This window comes from Asparagus officinalis, chromosome 6, assembly GCF_001876935.1.
Source record: "Asparagus officinalis chromosome 6, Aspof.V1, whole genome shotgun sequence".
NCBI lineage: Eukaryota > Viridiplantae > Streptophyta > Magnoliopsida > Asparagales > Asparagaceae > Asparagus > Asparagus officinalis.
In genome coordinates this window covers 12,448,901-12,467,471 of record NC_033799.1, presented here as the reverse complement: position 1 = coordinate 12,467,471, position 18,571 = coordinate 12,448,901, and the positions used below count along the sequence as shown (strand labels likewise).

The window sequence follows — 18,571 nt, the reverse complement described above, 5'->3', positions numbered from 1 at the left end:
CTGACTAAAAGTGGACCTTGGTCCTTGTAGTATGACCTCACATATCTTGTTGATTTTTAATCTATGAGCTATTTGAAATAAAAGCTGCAGCATTTATGTACATGTGCTGATATTGACTAAAGAACTATATTGTGTATTCAAATGTCAGCATATATGTATGAGTATAATATTAGGTTGGAACTTCTAATCTGCTCTCCTCAATCTTCATCAGTTTAATTTTGTATTGCATTTATAGGTGCAGCAACTCATACAAGATGCGATAGACACGGACAGGCTCTGTCAAATGTTTCCAGGTTGGGGAGCCTGGTTGTGACAGTGAAGACAGCTAAAGTCAAAATAAATCAACTTTTCCCCCTTTCTTCCTTAAACCTTCATGTTACGCCCGCTGTGAGTGAAGGTATATTTTTGTAGCCTCTTCCAAATAAAACTTAAGTAGGGGTGGAAATGAACCAAATAATTAACAAATAGTTCGATAATTGTTCAAATAACTATTCGGTCATATTTGATTCGGCAGTTCATTTACCACTAAACAAATATTTTTTTGTATTCGAGTTTACTAACGAATAGAATTTAACCAAATGTATATTTGATTCGTTTGTCTATTAAATATTCGTTTAAAATTTGATCACAGCTTATTATTTGTATTATTGCACATATGATGTCATATTTTTAACCCACTTATCATTCCTACTGAAGTTTTATATACCAATTTTAAGACTTAAATAATTTTAAATCTGTTTTCTAATTAAAATCTTGATTTAAATATATATACATCATATATTGTAAATGAATAATTTTTATTTATGAATTTTAATACTATTTGAAAATCAAACTCTTTAGCGGAATAACTATACTTTGATATGCGATAAGTATTCGTGAATATTCATGAATATTTATCAAATATCAAGTATTCGAGTTTGAATTCGAAAAAGTAGATATATGAAAATTAGAGTCCACATCCGAATTCGATAATTTTAAACAAATATGAATACGAATACTTTAGTATTCAATTCGATTCGATTCGATCGTTTACCACCCGTACTTATAAGCTGTATTTTTCCATAATATTTATTTCCAGTTTTTTCCTTATCGTTATTCAAAGAATAAACACAGATATCCTAAATGAGTAACTGGCTGTATGCATGCTTTTGTATCAGGATTACTCTCTGCAAGTTAATTTTTGTTCGTACATCTGTTATTATCATCACTAAATTTTGTTTACCCCCTGTTTATTCCTCTTTTTTTTCATTGCAAGGTTCATACAAATCAATTGACACGAAGGTTGTAAATTTTGAAGGATGACTTCGGTTGTGAAAGTAACAACTGACAATTGACACGAAGGTTGTAAAATTTGAAGGATGACTTCGGTTGTGAAAGTAACAACTGACAACAGTCAAAACAAATCGAAGAAGAGTTGAGCAATCAACACAAGTATAGGAAAAGGAATTTTTTTGGTAATTTTGCTATACTATTATATGCTCTTGAGGAGTTGGGCGTTATTCCCTTTTCCTTATTTTATTGGAGTTCAGCTGTCGCTTTAGATTGATGATGGGAAGCGGAGGTGCATTTTGTAGTGTCTGTGTATGACATATTGTATATCGTATATATTCTTTTGTTAGTGGAAAGTCGGACTTACTATGTAACTTGTACGAGGAAAATGATTTTTTTTTTGTTGATAATTTTGCCATTATTATATGCCCTTGAGGAGTACATTAACATGGTACTGCATCTATTGCGCAGAAAAAAGATGTTTTTATCTTTTTTTTAAGGGAAAATGTGTCCAGGTCCCAAAAACAGAAACTTCATGTGCTGCAGCCCCTCTTAGTTTTTCCCATATGATTCAGCCCCTTGAAGTGTGGCACTTTGTACTGCAGGTCCTTTTTAACAATTATTACATGCCAGCTAAGCTAAAATTTTTAAAATAATCTTATCTCATCTCTTCAATCCCTCAAACCCAGCTCTCTCATCTCCTTATGTTAGTTCTAGCTAGTTGAGCAATTTAGAACTAACAATATTCGAAGCAAAATAATGAGAGATAGAAAATGAACCCAAGTGAAAGGAAGATACCGTGTGATAGACAATATAAAGGGTTATGCACCGGCGAAGATGGTAGTGAAAACGGACACTAGAAGTGGTCGGAAAACGCGCGCGAAGTTGGCACGGCGTTACTATTTTTTGCTCGCTGCTGTCGTCGATCGATGTTTTGGACGTTACCGAGAGAGATAGAGACTGAGTTAGAGCGTGATATAAATTGGAGGTGATAGGCAACATGTAGGGCTAGTCAACAAAGAAGAAATCGGCAGAAACAGAGATTAGAGGTGATCGGAAAGTGCGTGCGAAGTCAGCACAAAACTGTAGTTTTCTGCAGTGCAATTTCTCACCGTTCGGGTTTGTTCTTCGCTGTTCGGAGCTTTTCGCCGCTGTCCGGGCTTACCGGAGGTGAGAGGAGGTTGTCGGGGTCGTCGGGGTGTCTTGGTGGGCTCCCCTTGACATCGTTCCCCGGGAACAGGTAATCAGCCCAATTCTTGTGGCTGATCCCCGGGGTCTTCTTCTTCTTCCCCTTATGATCCGAGGCCCCTAAGGTACTGAGGCATATGTGGTAGTGGCAGAGTAACTCCCACAGAGTTTCAACCGCCAAAGGGGAATGGTTCGACAGCTGATCGATCTCATCTTGATCGGGGACGTACTCCTCGTAAGGAAAATCTCCCAGAGGCAGCCCCGACACGTCGTACATCTCGTGAGGGGTGATACCAAGCTCACCATTGGGGGTGAAAAATGTGCCGCTTTCCGCGCAATACAGTTCCAGGATACTATGGAACTGAGAAGCGTTGATCCGCAGGCCGTGTCGAGTGGCTTCGATGGCCACATACAGCTCTGTGTCCTTGAGGTCAGCATTTTCGGCCAGAACATAGTCGGTGATCTTGGACCACCACGTGTCGCTGCCAGGTGCAGAATAGACCCAAAGACGCCACAAGTGACCCCGTCCTGAGAAGGGGTCAAATCCCAGTTCATCGTCCAAGGAATGGCGAAGGACCGCAGCTCGACGATCGAAAACCCTCTCGACATGCTGGGGAGGTAATAATGAACCCCCTCTACCGTGCGGAACCACCGGCTATCTTTGAGCAACAGGGCGGAAGGGTCGGTCATAGCGTCGCCGAACAAAAATTGAGGCTTCGGCAGCTTTGCCCTGTCCTCATCTGTCAGCGCCGCGTTGGTCGTCAACTCGCGTAATGTCAAGTGATGACCATCCGTGACTCTCTGTACCAGACCATGCGGCTTATCAGCGGTGAATACGGGCACTGGAGCCAGAGAAGGAAATCGAGAAGGCGCCGTATAATTCGTAGCCCCGGCGTGGCCAACCGCCACACCCTCCGGGAGAGCCTCATCGGCGCTGTAGGGGCAAAATCGCCCATCAAACAGAGAAGGGCGAAATCGCCTATCGAAAGGGGGAACCCATTTCGAACGAGGTCTATCCGTACAGACTATACTCCCCTCTAATAGGAAAGGGCCGAACTCGCCTTACGAAAAGGGAGTTCGCCTCCTTCCCACTGAAGGATTCGCCCGCAGAGACAGTAATCATCCTCTAAGGGCAAATAGGGCAAACTTTGCCCCCAAATCAGGGAAGCTACCAAGCGTAATGAGCAACGCTCATCTCCCTAAAATCCGACGCCTAAGACCTACAAGAGATCGTCCAACGAACCCATCGACATACCTGGGCGTGACTCCAGAGCACCGGCAGGCATGCCGGCGGAGAGACGGTCGGAGTAACGTCCGGGGCCTGCACCCCTCACTTTGCACCTCTTAGATTTCGGAGCCATTGTAGGATGAAGCGGGAATTCTTTCCTTAAAGGTTCCTTTCGAGATTTGAGAGCACGGTAGCTCCCAATGGAGGAAAATGGCTGATTTAGTAGGGCGGAGTTATCCACGTGGCCACGATTGCCCTCGAAAGGCGAAAACCCTAACTGGCAGGAGACGTGGCCACGATCAGATTTCACCCTCAGTATATCGAAAGGACCGAGGTTGGCGGCTACATCCGACGGTTGAACCCGAAAACCACGGCCACGATGCGTCATGGGGCGAAACACACGAAATCGTGTTGTCAAACCACGATCGCCGCGACCCAATGGGACCGCGCCGCCTTAGCTGGGAAGCACAAGGCCCTATCAGCTGACACGTGGCTCATCTCCCGTCAGATCTGGGCCCACCTCAAAAAGGGCGGGTTTCGCCTGCAAATACTTGGCATGACCCCGCGAGCTGCGCGAAATTTGGCTCCCAAAGACTAATTTCGCCTGGGCAACTCGCTCGCCACTAAAGGTAAAATCATAAACAAAGCCAATGGAATGACCTCGCTTAAACGGTTAAAACCCACGCCTCAGACGGCTAAGGGTTAGAGCGGAAATCTTAGCGTTAAGCCTAAGAGAAACTGTTCAACAACTCATCATACTGAGGGGAATAGTATGACTAGCCCGATTCAAACGGTGATCGGTAAAGGCACATCAAACCCGTTGATAGCTGAGGGTTTGCTAAAAATCCTAAAAAAAGCCCAAAGGCACTTGCTTCGCCGAAAATTTCTTCATTCAAAATATTCCAGACCACACGCGAGCCGGTTTAGGTCTGAAAACTTTGAAGGGGGTCTTGTAGACGGTAAAAAAATACCTCTATAGGCTTACAGGAAATTCGCCTACGAGAAGAGCTCGCACGCTCAACTCTCTGGCACGGGCCTAAGTCGCGTAGACGTCAGATATGCTCGATTCTAGGTTCGCCTAACGGTCGGCTCGCCAGCACGAGTGGAGATCGATCAGGATAGCGGAAGTTCGCCCTTCACCCAACTCGCCTGCCCGAGTTTAGGGTCGAATCCGCCAGCAAGCCCCAAGACCGTCAGTACAGCTGGGTGTCCACTACCCCACGTGCCGAGATGGACCTTCCCATCCCTCTCGACCCGAAGGGAGAGAGCTCAGTACCCCAAGACCGTCAAACGGCCATTCGCAGTACGCACAGCGCGAAGGACTGGACAGGTGTCGAGTCAACCTGAGCATTCATAAATGCGACTCACCTCGGCTGTCTAAGCCAAGAGCTGGATCCACCGGCACTCAGCAAGCTGGCTAGACCCACTCGAGTACTGTGCACGCCGGGCGGTCACGCATAGTACGAGTGATCGGACAGACACTTCATCGATCTGCGAACTCATAAATACGGTTCATTAATGCTGGTCAGGTCCACTCGGATAGCAGACGGTCGTTGCCTCATATACAAGAATGGGCCTTCCCATCGTAGGTGACAGGACATAAAGCACAATCCCTGGAATGACCATTCATGGTATCGAGGAGCAGCTAGACGTCTCTGAAGAAGATGTGGTCACATCCCACAATTCAAGGAGGAGTCAAGCTGTCCCTCTTTCATTTAAAAGCCCCCTCCAGCACACTGGAGGAGAGGTCGCAAACTTAGAGAAAAGAGTTGAGACCAAGCTCTCTGCATAATCTTTGCATTACAGCATCACTGTTTAGTTCCGAGCTCCGATCGCCGGCGAACTAAGCAAACCTGAACTCCCTCGAGTTGAGCTTCTACTGTGAACTGAAGTTCTCCAGCAACCTCGATCGAACGGTCCAAGGGAAGCAGACTCGACACGAGCATCGAGCGAAGCATCTGTTGGCCTTCTTGTTTTGATGATGTTTAACAAACAATTTACCACTAATGTTGTTTGTCTAGTATTTGTGTTTTCGTATTTATTGTAGACAAACAACATAGTTGGAGGGTGGATGGATTGCGCCATAACGATCATATCCAATGGAGGTTGGAGGAATTGTGGAGTGAAGCAAAGTACAATTCAAGTTAAAGATCAAGTTCAAGCTTCATCCGCGAGATTACCAAGTAAAGCTTATTGAAGACCAATCAAGCTTGGGTAATTTAGTTTAGGATTTATATTATGTGTGTTAGATACTCTAAGCTCAATATCATATACACACACGTATTTGGTTTCTATGTATATATATAGTTATATATATACATGCATGGTTTTGAGTTTCATGCTTTGGACACACTTTGCAAAATACATGAGTTTTCACAAATGGAAATTCAATTTGAGAAATTCTTTTTCTAACATGTTTGTTTTCATGTTTACAAACATTTCGCAAAGTTTCATCAAGTTTAGAATTGATTTGTTATGTTTAATGGAATTTACAAAATCATGTTTTTCATTCGTGCATGTTCGTGCATGTTTTTTACAAAACCGATGATTTTTCATAAATGGGAAGTGATATTCAAGAAATTCTTTCTTTGACATGTTTATCTACATGATTAGAAACTTTCTTCAAAATTTTACTATTTTTAGAGTTGATTTACTGTGCCCAATTGATTTTACAAAATCGTATATGTTAACAGTTTTTCAGAAACTGTAAATTTGTGTTCAAATATTTATTTATCTCAACTGGGAAAAAAATTCTTTCTCTGACATGTTATTTTACATGTCTATAACATTCTCACAAAATTTCATAATTTTTGGAGTTCATTTACTATTTTAAATTGATTTTACAAAACAGCTGCGCACTGCTACAGTAATCCGGTCGACCGTACCGGTCGACCGAAGTACTGTAGCATCCGACCGTTGCTACAGTAACAGCTAGTTCTGTTTTTTGTTTATTTTAATGTTTTGGGGGTGTTTTTATTGGTTTTTGGGGTTGTTTCATGAGCCTATATATACCCCATGCCCTCATACCTCTAAGGTAACTCAAGAAATATTTTAAACAAGTTTAAAGAGTTTTAAACAAGGGTTTAAGTGAGTTTTAGTGTTTGTTTGGTTTGAATATCATTTTCACAAGTGGAGGAGATCATCTTCTTGTTTGGGCTTCATATCTCCATCTCTCCATCTTGATCTAGAGAAGTTTTCCTAAACTCAAGTCTAGCTTTTATTTATAATTATTTGTTGATTATCATTTCTATTAAAGCTAGTTTTATATTGAGTTTAGTTTGATTTGATTTACTCTTTGTTTGCACACACAACCATTGAGCTTATTGTATTTGCATACATTATATAATTGGGTTGTGGGATAGTGTGACATTGAGTTGAGCCTAATTGAGTTCTCACCTTGTTAGAGAGAACAATCATTTGCTATATTGTGCTTAATTGTGAAATCACTTTGTAATACACTTGTACACCGAGTGAGGAGTGTGTGGTGAGAGTCGGGGATCGTCCCAAGAGGAGTGGCGTCGGTTGACGTGCCTAGGGAGAGGTTGTAACCGAGCACTTGAGGGAGACACGGCTAGGTCCAACACTTAGTGGGTGTAGAGTGTGATTGCAAGAGTGTGAGTTGTAGAGTTTTCGGTTAGCTAGAAAACCGAGTGTGTAGAAGAAGTTCCGGCTTCCAAACCGGATTGTGTTAGTGGATTTCTCCCCGGGAGTGGGGAGCGGAGACGTAGGACGGAAGGTCCGAACTCCGTGATCATATTGCTTGTTTGAGTGTGCTTTGGCGTTCATTCATATTTATGTTCATATCTTTTATCGCCATTGTCATTAGCTCATTATCTATATCATCAACTATCTAGTTCATATTGTTTACCCTTGTGTCAGTTTATATATCCTTGCATATATATATATATTTCATCATATAGGATATATCTTATTGTTTACATTGCTTATCCTAGCTTACAAATATTGTTGTATTTCATACTTGCTAGGATAACGTATTAATTATTTTAATTGGCATTTAAATCGGGTTAGATTAGCATAAGACCCTAATCACCCCCCTCTAGGGTCTAACAGCATCCTGTAGCCACCTAAAGTCCCCACACAAAAACAAAGAGGGCATTCCCTCTGCTTCTGTTGTAATCATTTGATTATTAGTTTGTAATAAGCTTTCTTATAAATATAAGCGAAACTCCCTTTTTCGGGAAATCAAATATTCACCCTACACTCTCACATATCAAAGAGCTAAAGCAAAGATTACAAAACGATGATCTTTACAACGCTCTGACAGAAAGAGACTACAAATCGACGATCTCTTCAAACCAAGACGTGGAAGTCCTCCCCGCGTACTAGCATCAAGACACACTACGTTCATAGCCACGAACGCAGCTCAAGTGCAGCCTCCAAAGCTGCCAACGCAGCTTCTATCCGATGCCAAATGCAGCTCTTAAATCCTGCCAACGCAGCTTCTAACAAGCTGCCAACGCAGCTTCCATCCGCTGCCAAACGCAGCTTCCATCCTGCCAAACGTAGCTTTCATCCGCTGCTAAACACAGCTTCCATCAACTGCCAAACGCAACTTCCAAGCTGCCAAACGCAGCTTCCAACAAGATGCCAACGCAGCTTCCAGCCGCTGCGTCCGAGCTTTCAAACACTGCGTTCAAGCTTCCAGACACTGCGTTTGAACGTAGAATTCACACCAGAACACGGATTTTGCGTTTGACTCGTTCAAACACGAGTTGAACGGTTTCAAAACCGTTTTCCACGATCTGAGGGGATCACAATCCATCCGCTGCCAAACGCAGCTTCCATCCGCTGCCAAACGCAGCTTCCAAGCCGTCAATGCAGCTTCCAAATCGCTACAAACGCAGCTCAGACGTAGCTTCCAACGCTGCTAACGCAGCTTCCAAATCGCTGCAAACGCAGGTCATGTTCGGCCGCAAACGTAGCATCTAACTGCTGCCAACGCAGCTTTTAACAGCTGCCAACGCAGCTTTTAACAGCTGCCAACGCAGGTTCCATCTGCTGCCCAACGCAGCTCGCAAACACTGCGTTCAAACGCAGATTTCACGCCAGAACGCGGATTTTGCGTTTGACTCGTTCAAACACAAGCTGAACAGTTTCAAAACCGTTTCCCACGATCTGAGGGGATCACAACTCCACTCAGGAGTGATTTAAGGGGCGGTTACATCCCATTAGCCCCACTTAGGAGCGAATTAAGGAGGTGGTTACACCCCCTTAATCCCCTATAAATAACTGAAAATCAATTCAGTTCAGGGATTCGGTCTGTTGGAACTTCTTGGCAGCAACAGAGGTTGGATCTTTGGGGTTTCGGTTCAAATCCTTCGGCTGGGACTTGGCAGCGAACAAAGGATCCTTCATCCTTCGGTTGGAGCTTTGGAGATCGGCAACAAGATCATCTTCATCATTGGCTTATAACTGACTTTCGGTTAAATCAACTCTTTCATAGAGTTTTAAACTTGTTCAGAGTTCTCCACAACGTCAAATCGTGAGGAGAAGACCACGTTCCAGTGAAACAAGACGTCGGATCGTCAACGAGAAGCAAACTCGATGGGAGCATTCGAGGGAGGCATCTCATCGCTACCGTGAAGAGCCCAGAATTAAACAAAGGGGAGAATCCAGATCATTCTCCTCTCTTTTGTAATCAGGAAATCCAATTGTAACTGAGATTAAAGGAATACAAATCGATTTTCCTTTGTTTCTTTTACTGTAAATTTTCCACCAAACAGTCTCATGTTAGTTCTAACTTTCCTCATGTTAGTTCTAACATGTCCCATGTTAGTTCTATCCCGCCCCATGTTAGTTCTAGCTAGTTGGGCAAGTTAGAACTAATAATATTTAAAGCGATATAACGAGAGATAGAAAATGAGCCCAAGTGAAAGGAAGATACCGTGTGATAGACAATATAAAGGGCTACACACCGGCGAAAACGGTGGTGAAAACGGAGACCGGAGGTGGCCTAAAAACGCGCGCGAAGTCGGCACGACGCTGTTATTTTCTGCTCGCTGCTGCCGTCGAGCGATGTTTCGGACGTTACCGAGAGAGATAGAGACTGAGTTAGAGTGTGATACAAATTGGAGGTGATAGGCAACATGTAGGGCTAGTCACCAAAGAAGAAATCAGCGGAAACGGAGATTGGAGGTGATCGGAAAGTGCGTACGAAGTCGGCACAAAACTACAGTTTTCTGCAGTGCAATTTCTCGCCGTTCGGGTTTGTTCTTCGCTGTTCGGAGCTTTTCGCCGCTGTCCGGGCTTGCCGGAGGTGGGAGGAAGTTATCGGGGTCGTCGGGGTGTCTCGGTTGGCTCCGTCGGAGGTGGGAGGAGCTTTTTCTCAAGTTAGTTCTAGGCTCTTTGGCTCTCAAGTTAGTTCTAATTTGCCTCATGTTAGTTCTAACACGCCCCATATTAGTTCTAGTCCGCCCCATGTTAGTTCTAGCTAGTTCTAGCTCTAATTCATCTTAGTTCTAGGTTCTTAGGATCTCAAGTTAGTTCTAACTTGCCCTATGTTAGTTCTAATTTGCCTCATGTTAATTCTAACTCGTCCCATGTTAGTTCTAGCCCGCCACATGTTAGTTCTAACTTGTCACGTGTTAGTTCTAACTTGCCACATGTTAGTTCTAACCCGTCCCATGTTAGTTCTATCCCGCCCCATGTTAGTTCTAGCCCGCCCCATGTTAGTTCTAGCTAGTTTGGCAAGTTAGAACTAATAATATTCGAAGCGATATAACGAGAGATAAAAAATGAGCCAAAGTGAAAGAAAGATACCGTGTGATAGACAATATAAAGGGCTACACACCGGCGAAGACGGTGGTGAAAACGGAGACCGGAGGTGGCCGGAAAACGCGCGCGAAGTCGGCACAGCGCTGCAGTTTTGTGCCGACTTCGCACGCACTTTCCGATCACCTCCAATCTCCGTTTCCGTCGATTTCTTCTTTGGTGACTAGCCCTACATGTTGCCTATCACCTCCAATTTGTATCTCCCTCTAACTCAGTCTCTATCTCTCTCGGTAACGTCCGAAACATCACTCGACGGCAGCAGCGAGCAGAAAATAGCAGCGTCATGCTGTAGTAACCCAGATACTTAGTGCCTTAAAAACTTGATTAATGGATATTTTTTTAATTATAGATTAGGGAATTAATTAAGGGTATTTTCGGGATTTTACCCTAACCCCTGATTAATTGTCACGTTAATGATTTTGTGGCTAAAGTTCATTCGACAGTTTGGCCGGCACCTCTTTAACGGAAGTATAAAACAGGAAAAATCAAAGAAAATTTTAGGAAAAAAAAAGAAGAAGAAGAAGAGGAAGAAGACAGTGAACAAGAAAACAGAGGATTTCATCTAATATTCAAGTAACCCAAAGGTATAAACCCTTTTCTATGTTAATTTCTTGATTTAGAAGAGAATTGTTATAGAAATCTTAGTAAATCGAATCAAATTAGAATGAGTGAGGGAGTTAAATTGTTATGAATGTGAAATAAAGAATCTAGGGTTTGCAAATTTCTGTGTTTAGGAGGCATGAAATAAACTGAAAAAAAAACTAACCTTGTTTTTTTTTTGGGGGGGGGGGGGGGGCCCCCCCCCCCCGTCGGCCTCTCCTTGTCGTCGGCGGCTCCTCGTCACCGTCCTACCTCCATGGCGGGGGGAGAGAGAGAGGGGGGAGGAGAAGAAAACCAAAAAGGAAAAAAAAAGAGAGAGAGAGCAGAGGAAGAAGGAAGGAGGAACCGAAGAAAAAAAAAGAGAGAGAACGAAAGAAGAAGAAACGAAGAAGGGAGGAAGATGATCAGGTGTTTTTAATATAAAGAGAGGAAAAATTTGCTTTAAACCCCTAAATCATGAAAAAAATTCTAACAGATCTTAGTAACTGAGTTATGGTTGAAATTGGCTGGAAAATATCTGTTAAACCCCTGTTATTTACTCAATTTGTAAATAAGTCCAGTCTTAGGAATAAACAATAATTTTAGACTTGATAAATTCCCTATAACCCCCTGTCTTATCGTAAATTATTAGAAAGTCCAGAAGCTAGTATATGAGAGTTATAAAATTTTGCTAAATTGCTAAAGTTAATAACAAGCTCATATGTATTGTAGAATTTAATTATTATTGATTATATTTGAAATTATTAGGCTCCAGATTATGAATTGATTTACCTATAATATATGTTTGTTCTGAATCAATAATTAGTCATATATCTTACATTATAGGTTCTGGTTGATATTCGGGAGACTAATATTTTGAGAAAATCGTCACCACTAGAGGTGAGTTCATTTCTCACTAGTATTTTATAATATGAAATTGCATGAGTTTATATTTGATTTATCTTGTGATAAAAATAAATAAATAAATAATATGTCTTTTCATGTATATAAAGATTTGACCTATTTCTGTTGTGGTCTATCCTATAATACGATGTTAGCCTCGTACAATATATGAAAAGCTAATTTGATCTTTATGTAAAATATAAAAAAATAACTTTGGCTCTCGTGCAATTTTCAAATAATTATGGACTTTGTTATATCTGAAAGTTTTTGATGAAATATTGGAACGTATTTCAACAGTTTAATGGATTCAAAGATTTTTCGTGATTTAGTATCTGATAAAAGAAAAAAGTAAATATCTGTAAACTGTTTTAACAGAAATGAGAAGTTTTACCTAGTCAATTTCATCTGAAATATCTGCAAATTCTGATATGCAAAGTATTTCTCATTTGACATGTGAGCTTGATGTTTTCAAACCCTCAAATAGTCCACTATGGATTGGTTCTGCCTACCATATGGTGAATGCACCTTTATTTGGCCCTTCTGTATTGGCCTTGGCCTTTCTGTATTGGCCCTTCTGAAATCTATTCTGGCCCCTCTATATTTGACCGGTAGCCTATGGCAGTGTTAGGTGCATTCGGTTCCTGGGAATTATCTGTTATCTGATACGGTTACGCATTCTCTTGCTACTGGGCTAAAATTCATAGCCTTAGTGTGACCTATGGGGTGACTTTTACATTCATGAAATACTCATCGAGAAATAAGGTTCTGATAATTGACTGTGAAATTAAGAAAACAACAATTCTCTGATTTTGTACAAATTAGTAGTTCTTTTCCTTCTTAATTGTATACCTTAATTCAAAAAGGGTTTGATTCCAAGAAATTTCACAGTTTATTCAGTTGCACATGAGAAAGGAAATATAATTGTTATATTTTTCTTAAAAATGACAATATTACGATATTTGGATCGTATTCTGCTATCTGTGAATTTCTCATGCAAAACTTGAAATTTGTTAATTTTTGGGAACTATTCTTATTACTATTTTGTTAGTTATCTAGGAACTCTAGTGGGAAATGTTCTCACTGAGCGCTAGCTCATTCCGTTGTTTTTAATTTTTTTTCAGATCCGGCGTAGCTTCATAGTAGCCGAACTTTTGGTTTGAGCTTTTGGCTAAGAGGCGTTGTAACGCCCCTCCTCTGGGAGGTACATAAAAATTTGAGCATGACCTATCTGTAATAAGAAGGATCGACCTGCTAAATCTTTATGCACATCACAACATAGATATACTGAAGGGCGAAAAATAAAGCAGTAGAGAGGCATATGCAATACCCAAGATCACGAGGTTGACAGCAGAGTCCATTGAATACCAAAATAGAAGAGAACTAAAGGGTAATACAAAATATTACAATAATAGCAGTGGCATCACAACATAGATATACTGAAGGGAGAAAAATAAAGCAGTAGAGAGGCATATGCAATACCCAAGATCACGAGGTTGACAGCAGAGTCCATTGAATACCAAAATAGAAGAGAACTAAAGGGTAATATAAAATATTACAATAATATCAGTGGCTACAACATTAATACATGTTTTATAAGTCAAAGGTACTACAAAAGTGAACATAAATTAACCCCTATTAAGATTTTCCTCTGGAGCTAATCTTTAAATTCAGGGTCTGCAATGCCCTTATCCTTGCCAGTTGTATGACCTGCGAGTGTATTCAGAAACAATAGGGGTGAGCCTAAGGCCCAATATGTAACCATAAAAATCTCGGGTACAATCCAAGGGAACGAATGAAAATGATAGACATAGATATCAAACTTGAACAACGGGGTCTCAACATTAAGTTGCCATTCTTATATCGTAATCATTGACCGAAGTGAAAAAACATGTAAAGATGAATAATCAAGGTCTAATATTCAGGATTCAAAACTCCCCAATCGTGGGATAATCAATAAACCGTGCATGCCTTTATACACCCACCGGTGAGCGTCCTCACACAGGGCATTGTCCCACCGGGACACTATAACATTACCACCCACCGGTGAAGCTTACTTCACACAGGGCATAATCCATGAATATAGACAATCAATCATCAACAAAGAGAGGAATACTATCATTATCAATAGTTGAACCATCGAATCAATTCGAATTGTTGCAATGAAATCATTCAAGGATATCGAAGGTATAAAACTGAAATAAACAACATTAGGATAGCAATGATTAACCAATCAACAACGAGCCCATGCATGAGGTGAATCAAATAGGAATATTATGAAAATGATAAGATATACAATTAGCATGGGAAACTAACTCGCAGGAATTTCAAGAAAGTAATCAATCGAACTCTCAAAGACTTGAGAGGAAACAATGAAAGGTTACCTACCGATTATGTCGGGATCCTCTCGGCCAACGAATGAATCCAAGATTCTCTGTCCTATATATACATGTATACCCACATGAGATTCTAGACACTATGTCTTTTAAAACTTTAACTTAAAACTTATATCATGGTATAAGCTACACCCTAGATGATTGCATCTAATATCTCTAATATGCACAGCAACCTAAGTAGTGTACATGCAGCAGATTTAGGTGAATAGATGGTATAGCAATTGATGTCCAAAATGCATGAAACTAGTCTCAAATGACTCCATTATGAGTCTAATTTCAGAATATAAAACTTTTACATCAATGCATTGTGTATAGTAAGAGTTATGCTCTCAGAAAACTACACATATCAAAACTGTAGCAGAAAAATATAGGTTAATATCTGAAATGAATAATTTATTTCGGGTACTTAACACTATACAAATGAGCTCATATTTGGTAGATAAGTGATACGATGGGTTAGATTCCAAGTCCAATTAGTTTCATCAAACTTTTAATTTTATAATGCATGTTACATGCAAAACAACACAAGGGGGTAGACTGGAATTACCAGTACATATACTAGGTATTAGAACTAGGCTTAGACTTACCAAACGTTACTCAAATTAATTAAAACTTATATCAACAGAAAGACAATTGAGTCTAGTTTTAGGAATAGAAAGAATTTTATGCATGCATTGCATATGTTGAGATATATGCTCTTTAAAAAGGATATAACTCAGGCAGACAGTTTCAGACACATGCACTGAGTTAAACTATATTTTCAAACAAGTAAATGATCTTAGAATTAAGCAAACAGGGTCTCAAATGAAAGCCACAAAAGTCTAGTTTCTATAACAGAAAGAATTTTATGCATGCATGGTTTATGTTGAGATATATACTCTTTACAAATGACATAACTCAGGCAGACAGTTTCAGACACATGCACTGAGTTAAACCATACTTTCAAATAAGTAAATGATCTCATAATTAAACAAACAGGGACTCAAATGAAGCCACGAAAGTCTAGTTTTTAGAACAGAAAGAATTTCTTCATTTGGATATATACAAAGAAAGTTATGATCTGTTTAGTGGTAGTGTATCTTGCTGGAAATTTCTGCACGAAATTTCTGTTTCAAAAAAAAATGAATGAGGAAGAGGATATAGAGGAGGGTTGCTGCTGGCCTGATATAGAGTGAAAGAGAGAGAGAGAGATATGATAGGATTTTCTTGGAAGAGTAAGAGATGTGAAAGGTTGAGTGGTTGACTAGCTTTTTCCCCATGCACTTATCTCTTGCAATAATGAGTTTTTTGAGGGTTTAAAATGTAAAATACTCCCACTAACATGGCTGACCAAAATTAAATAATTATGTTAATTAGAGTGTTAAAATTAAGTATTTAATGATTTGGTTATCTCTAATCAAGGTTTAAAGCATGGTTAACTTAGGTTTACATGCTAAGTTTGTATGCATGCTATGACTTAGTTAACTAGATCACAATATGAGAATTAGCTAAGTTAAATTCTCATGCTAGAAGATTATATGAGATGCAATGAAGAAAAGAATCTACTAATTTATAAATTGGTATCGGTAACGGTATCCGATTAATGCAAGGGGAAAAAATTTTGGAATGTTACAGGCGTTATATGGAGAGCCTCTTCTTGTTGATGTTACCTTCAGCACATTTTATTTTGTTTTGTAAAAATGCTTATAACGGTGAGCTTGTGGGCTGTAAGTACCGATCATATATATAGTTTCTCTGACTTCTATCATCAGCAGGTTTATGAATATTTGAAATAAACTATGTGATATGAAGTGCCAGGCTTGACCCGTGCATAAGACTTGTCTCATGCACGGGTCGCTGCTGTCGCGCACCCCCTATTTTATGATATTCCGCTGTAGTTTTGGGGCGTGACAGTAAGGTGGTATCAAAGCTTAGGTTTCGACGTTAGAAACTTTGTAGGACACGCTATCATATAGTATATACGCTAGATGAGTGTTAGCGTATGGATCAATTATATGATATATATGTCTGTATACATACGTATATATATGTATGCATATAAATATTTTATAGTAAAACATTTTAGGGTTATTAAGGAGTGCTTAGATGTTTATTTTATTTCACTTTGTCCTTTTTCTTCAGTAAGCCGATGGATGGTTCCCCTTTTGTAGGATGGCGGGAACCAATTCATCTTCCAGTTCGTCATCTACCATGTCCAGCCCTATGATTTCCGTAGATAGCTCGTGTGAACCCAGTCTAAAAGACTGGGGATACACTTCCGATGAAACTGATCCGAACGTGATAATGACTAATCATATGACCCCAGACTCACCGGAGGTCGAACCAGTAGAAGTTGTTATGATAGATTCATCAGAATCTGAGCTTGATCATGCTGAGGATGAGGATCTCGTGGTAGAAGTGGTTCCAGTTGAGTCATCGCCTTCAATCATTATGATTTCATCCGACCCCTCTGACATGGAGTCCCTTGTAGCCCAGATTCCTAGTGACGACCAAGGACTTGCCCACCCTGAGGGTGAGTCGAGTAGCCTAGGCATTGGTCCAGATCTCGACCTTGAAGGATGGGGGACTAGTGGCATAGATCCAGATCCAATGTCCGATTCTGTTGATAGCCAAGACTCAGAGGAGACTGAACCAACTAAGGAGAAGTCTAGTTCTAGCAGCTCCTCTTCCTCAGGGAAATAGAGCATAACTGTTAGGGCAATTTTGTAATATCAGTATATGGGTTTTCATAGTCACTCTTTTGGTTTATGTAGGACATTTTGGTAGAAAATATGTATATATATGAACCCATATACTCAGATATGTGTATGAGCTAAAAAGTTAAATATTAATAATATACTTTTGATTTGTAAATACTGATTTGTGTTATTATGTTGAGTAATGATTGGGTTCCAACTTATTTAAATTACATATATGTGACTGACTTAGGAATTTTTCCTTCTATTATACTGAAATATTTTATTATTTATAGGAAGTTATAACTTCAGGTAATGAGCAAACCCCTCCTAACGGAGATAGGGATCTAAATCAGACGATAGGTGAAATGATGAGATCTAGAATTGCTCGTGCATCCACCTCCGGAAACTCAATAGACAACAATGCGTTGATGGATCTGCTGCAAGCGGTGACAACTGTAGTCACCAGACAACAAGATCAAATTGATCGTAATCAGACGAATGGTCAAAACGAGGAGCACCCAAAATTAAGAAGTGGCATGGGAGAATTCAAGAAACTATCTCCACCTAGTTTTGAGGGAACAACTGATCCTATGATTGTTGAGCATTGGATCACAGAAATGGAGAAGGTTTTCACATACATGAAATGCCCTGAAGAGGAGAAGGTTGATTATGCAGTATACATGTTAAAAGACCGCGCTTACGGGTGGTGGCAAATGCAGGTCAGGACATTGGGAGAGAAAGCATACAAGTTATCATGGGAGGAGTTTAAAAAGATTTTTTATGAAAAATATTTTCCTTCAACTGTTCGCAAACAAAAAGAACATGAGTTTCAAAAATTGGAGCAAGGTGACAAGACGGTAGCTGAATATGAAGAAGAGTTCACCTATCTATCAAAGTTTGCCATTCACTTGTTGGGTAATGAGGAAGATAGAGCTCGTCGTTTCGAGGAAGGGCTTCGACCGGACATCCGAAAGACGGTCAGTGCATTTGAACTCCCTACATATGGAGAAGTATTAAAGAAGGCCTTGCTAATTGAGAAAAATGAAATTGATACAAAACCAAAGAATGAGGTGAGCAGCTCCTACCCAAAGAAGCGATTCTGGCAAGACAATCGCGGTGGAAGAAATAAAAATTAGAGAAACAAAAAGCAGAATTTTGGACGTAGAGAGGAGCAATTTCCTAACCAGAAAACTTTAAGATGTGATGTTTGTCATAAACTGGGGCATGAAGCGAAAAATTGTTGGAGAAATACCGGAGCTTGTTTGAGATGTGGTCAGAAAGATCACAAAATAGCAAATTGTCCCTTACAGCAATCATCTCGGAATACCTTCCAGCCTGGCCAGTCCAGTGGGGGGAACAAGCATCCTTAAGCCAAAGCCCGAGTTTATTCTCTAACTGAGAAGGAAGCAGAAGCAAACAAAGATGTGGTGACAGGTACGCTAACTTTTGTGTCGATTCATGCTCGAGTACTATTTGATTCTGGTGCATCGCATTCCTTTATTGCTGCACAGTTTGTTAAGAGAAACAAATTACCATGTGAT

The 18,571-nt window shown here is 40.4% G+C and overlaps 3 protein-coding genes across 3 annotated transcripts in view; all 3 read left to right on the top strand.

Annotated features, from left to right (window-relative positions):
- The window catches only part of LOC109845768 (serine/threonine-protein kinase ATM), a 107,350-nt gene extending 105,651 nt beyond the window's left edge, over positions 1-1,699 (top strand). Inside the window, exons 84-85 of the mRNA XM_020415037.1 lie at positions 236-397; positions 1,256-1,699. Coding sequence (XP_020270626.1) covers positions 236-313 — 78 coding nt within the window. The 3' untranslated portion in view covers positions 314-397; positions 1,256-1,699. The remainder of the gene's footprint in view (positions 1-235; positions 398-1,255) is intronic.
- LOC109845767 (suppressor protein SRP40-like) lies at positions 16,504-17,034 on the top strand. Its single transcript, XM_020415036.1, has one exon. The coding sequence runs from the start codon at positions 16,504-16,506 to the stop codon at positions 17,032-17,034; it is 531 nt and encodes a 176-aa protein (XP_020270625.1).
- Positions 17,396-18,166, top strand: LOC109845766. The gene has a single exon (XM_020415035.1). It carries the CDS (start codon positions 17,396-17,398, stop codon positions 18,164-18,166), a length of 771 nt encoding a protein of 256 aa, XP_020270624.1.

Bases quoted from the DNA above. Each gene is read 5' to 3' on its own strand.
- LOC109845766 (XM_020415035.1), top strand. From the start codon at position 17,396: ATGATGAGATCTAGAATTGCTCGTGCATCCACCTCCGGAAACTCAATA.
- LOC109845767 (XM_020415036.1), top strand. From the start codon at position 16,504: ATGGCGGGAACCAATTCATCTTCCAGTTCGTCATCTACCATGTCCAGC.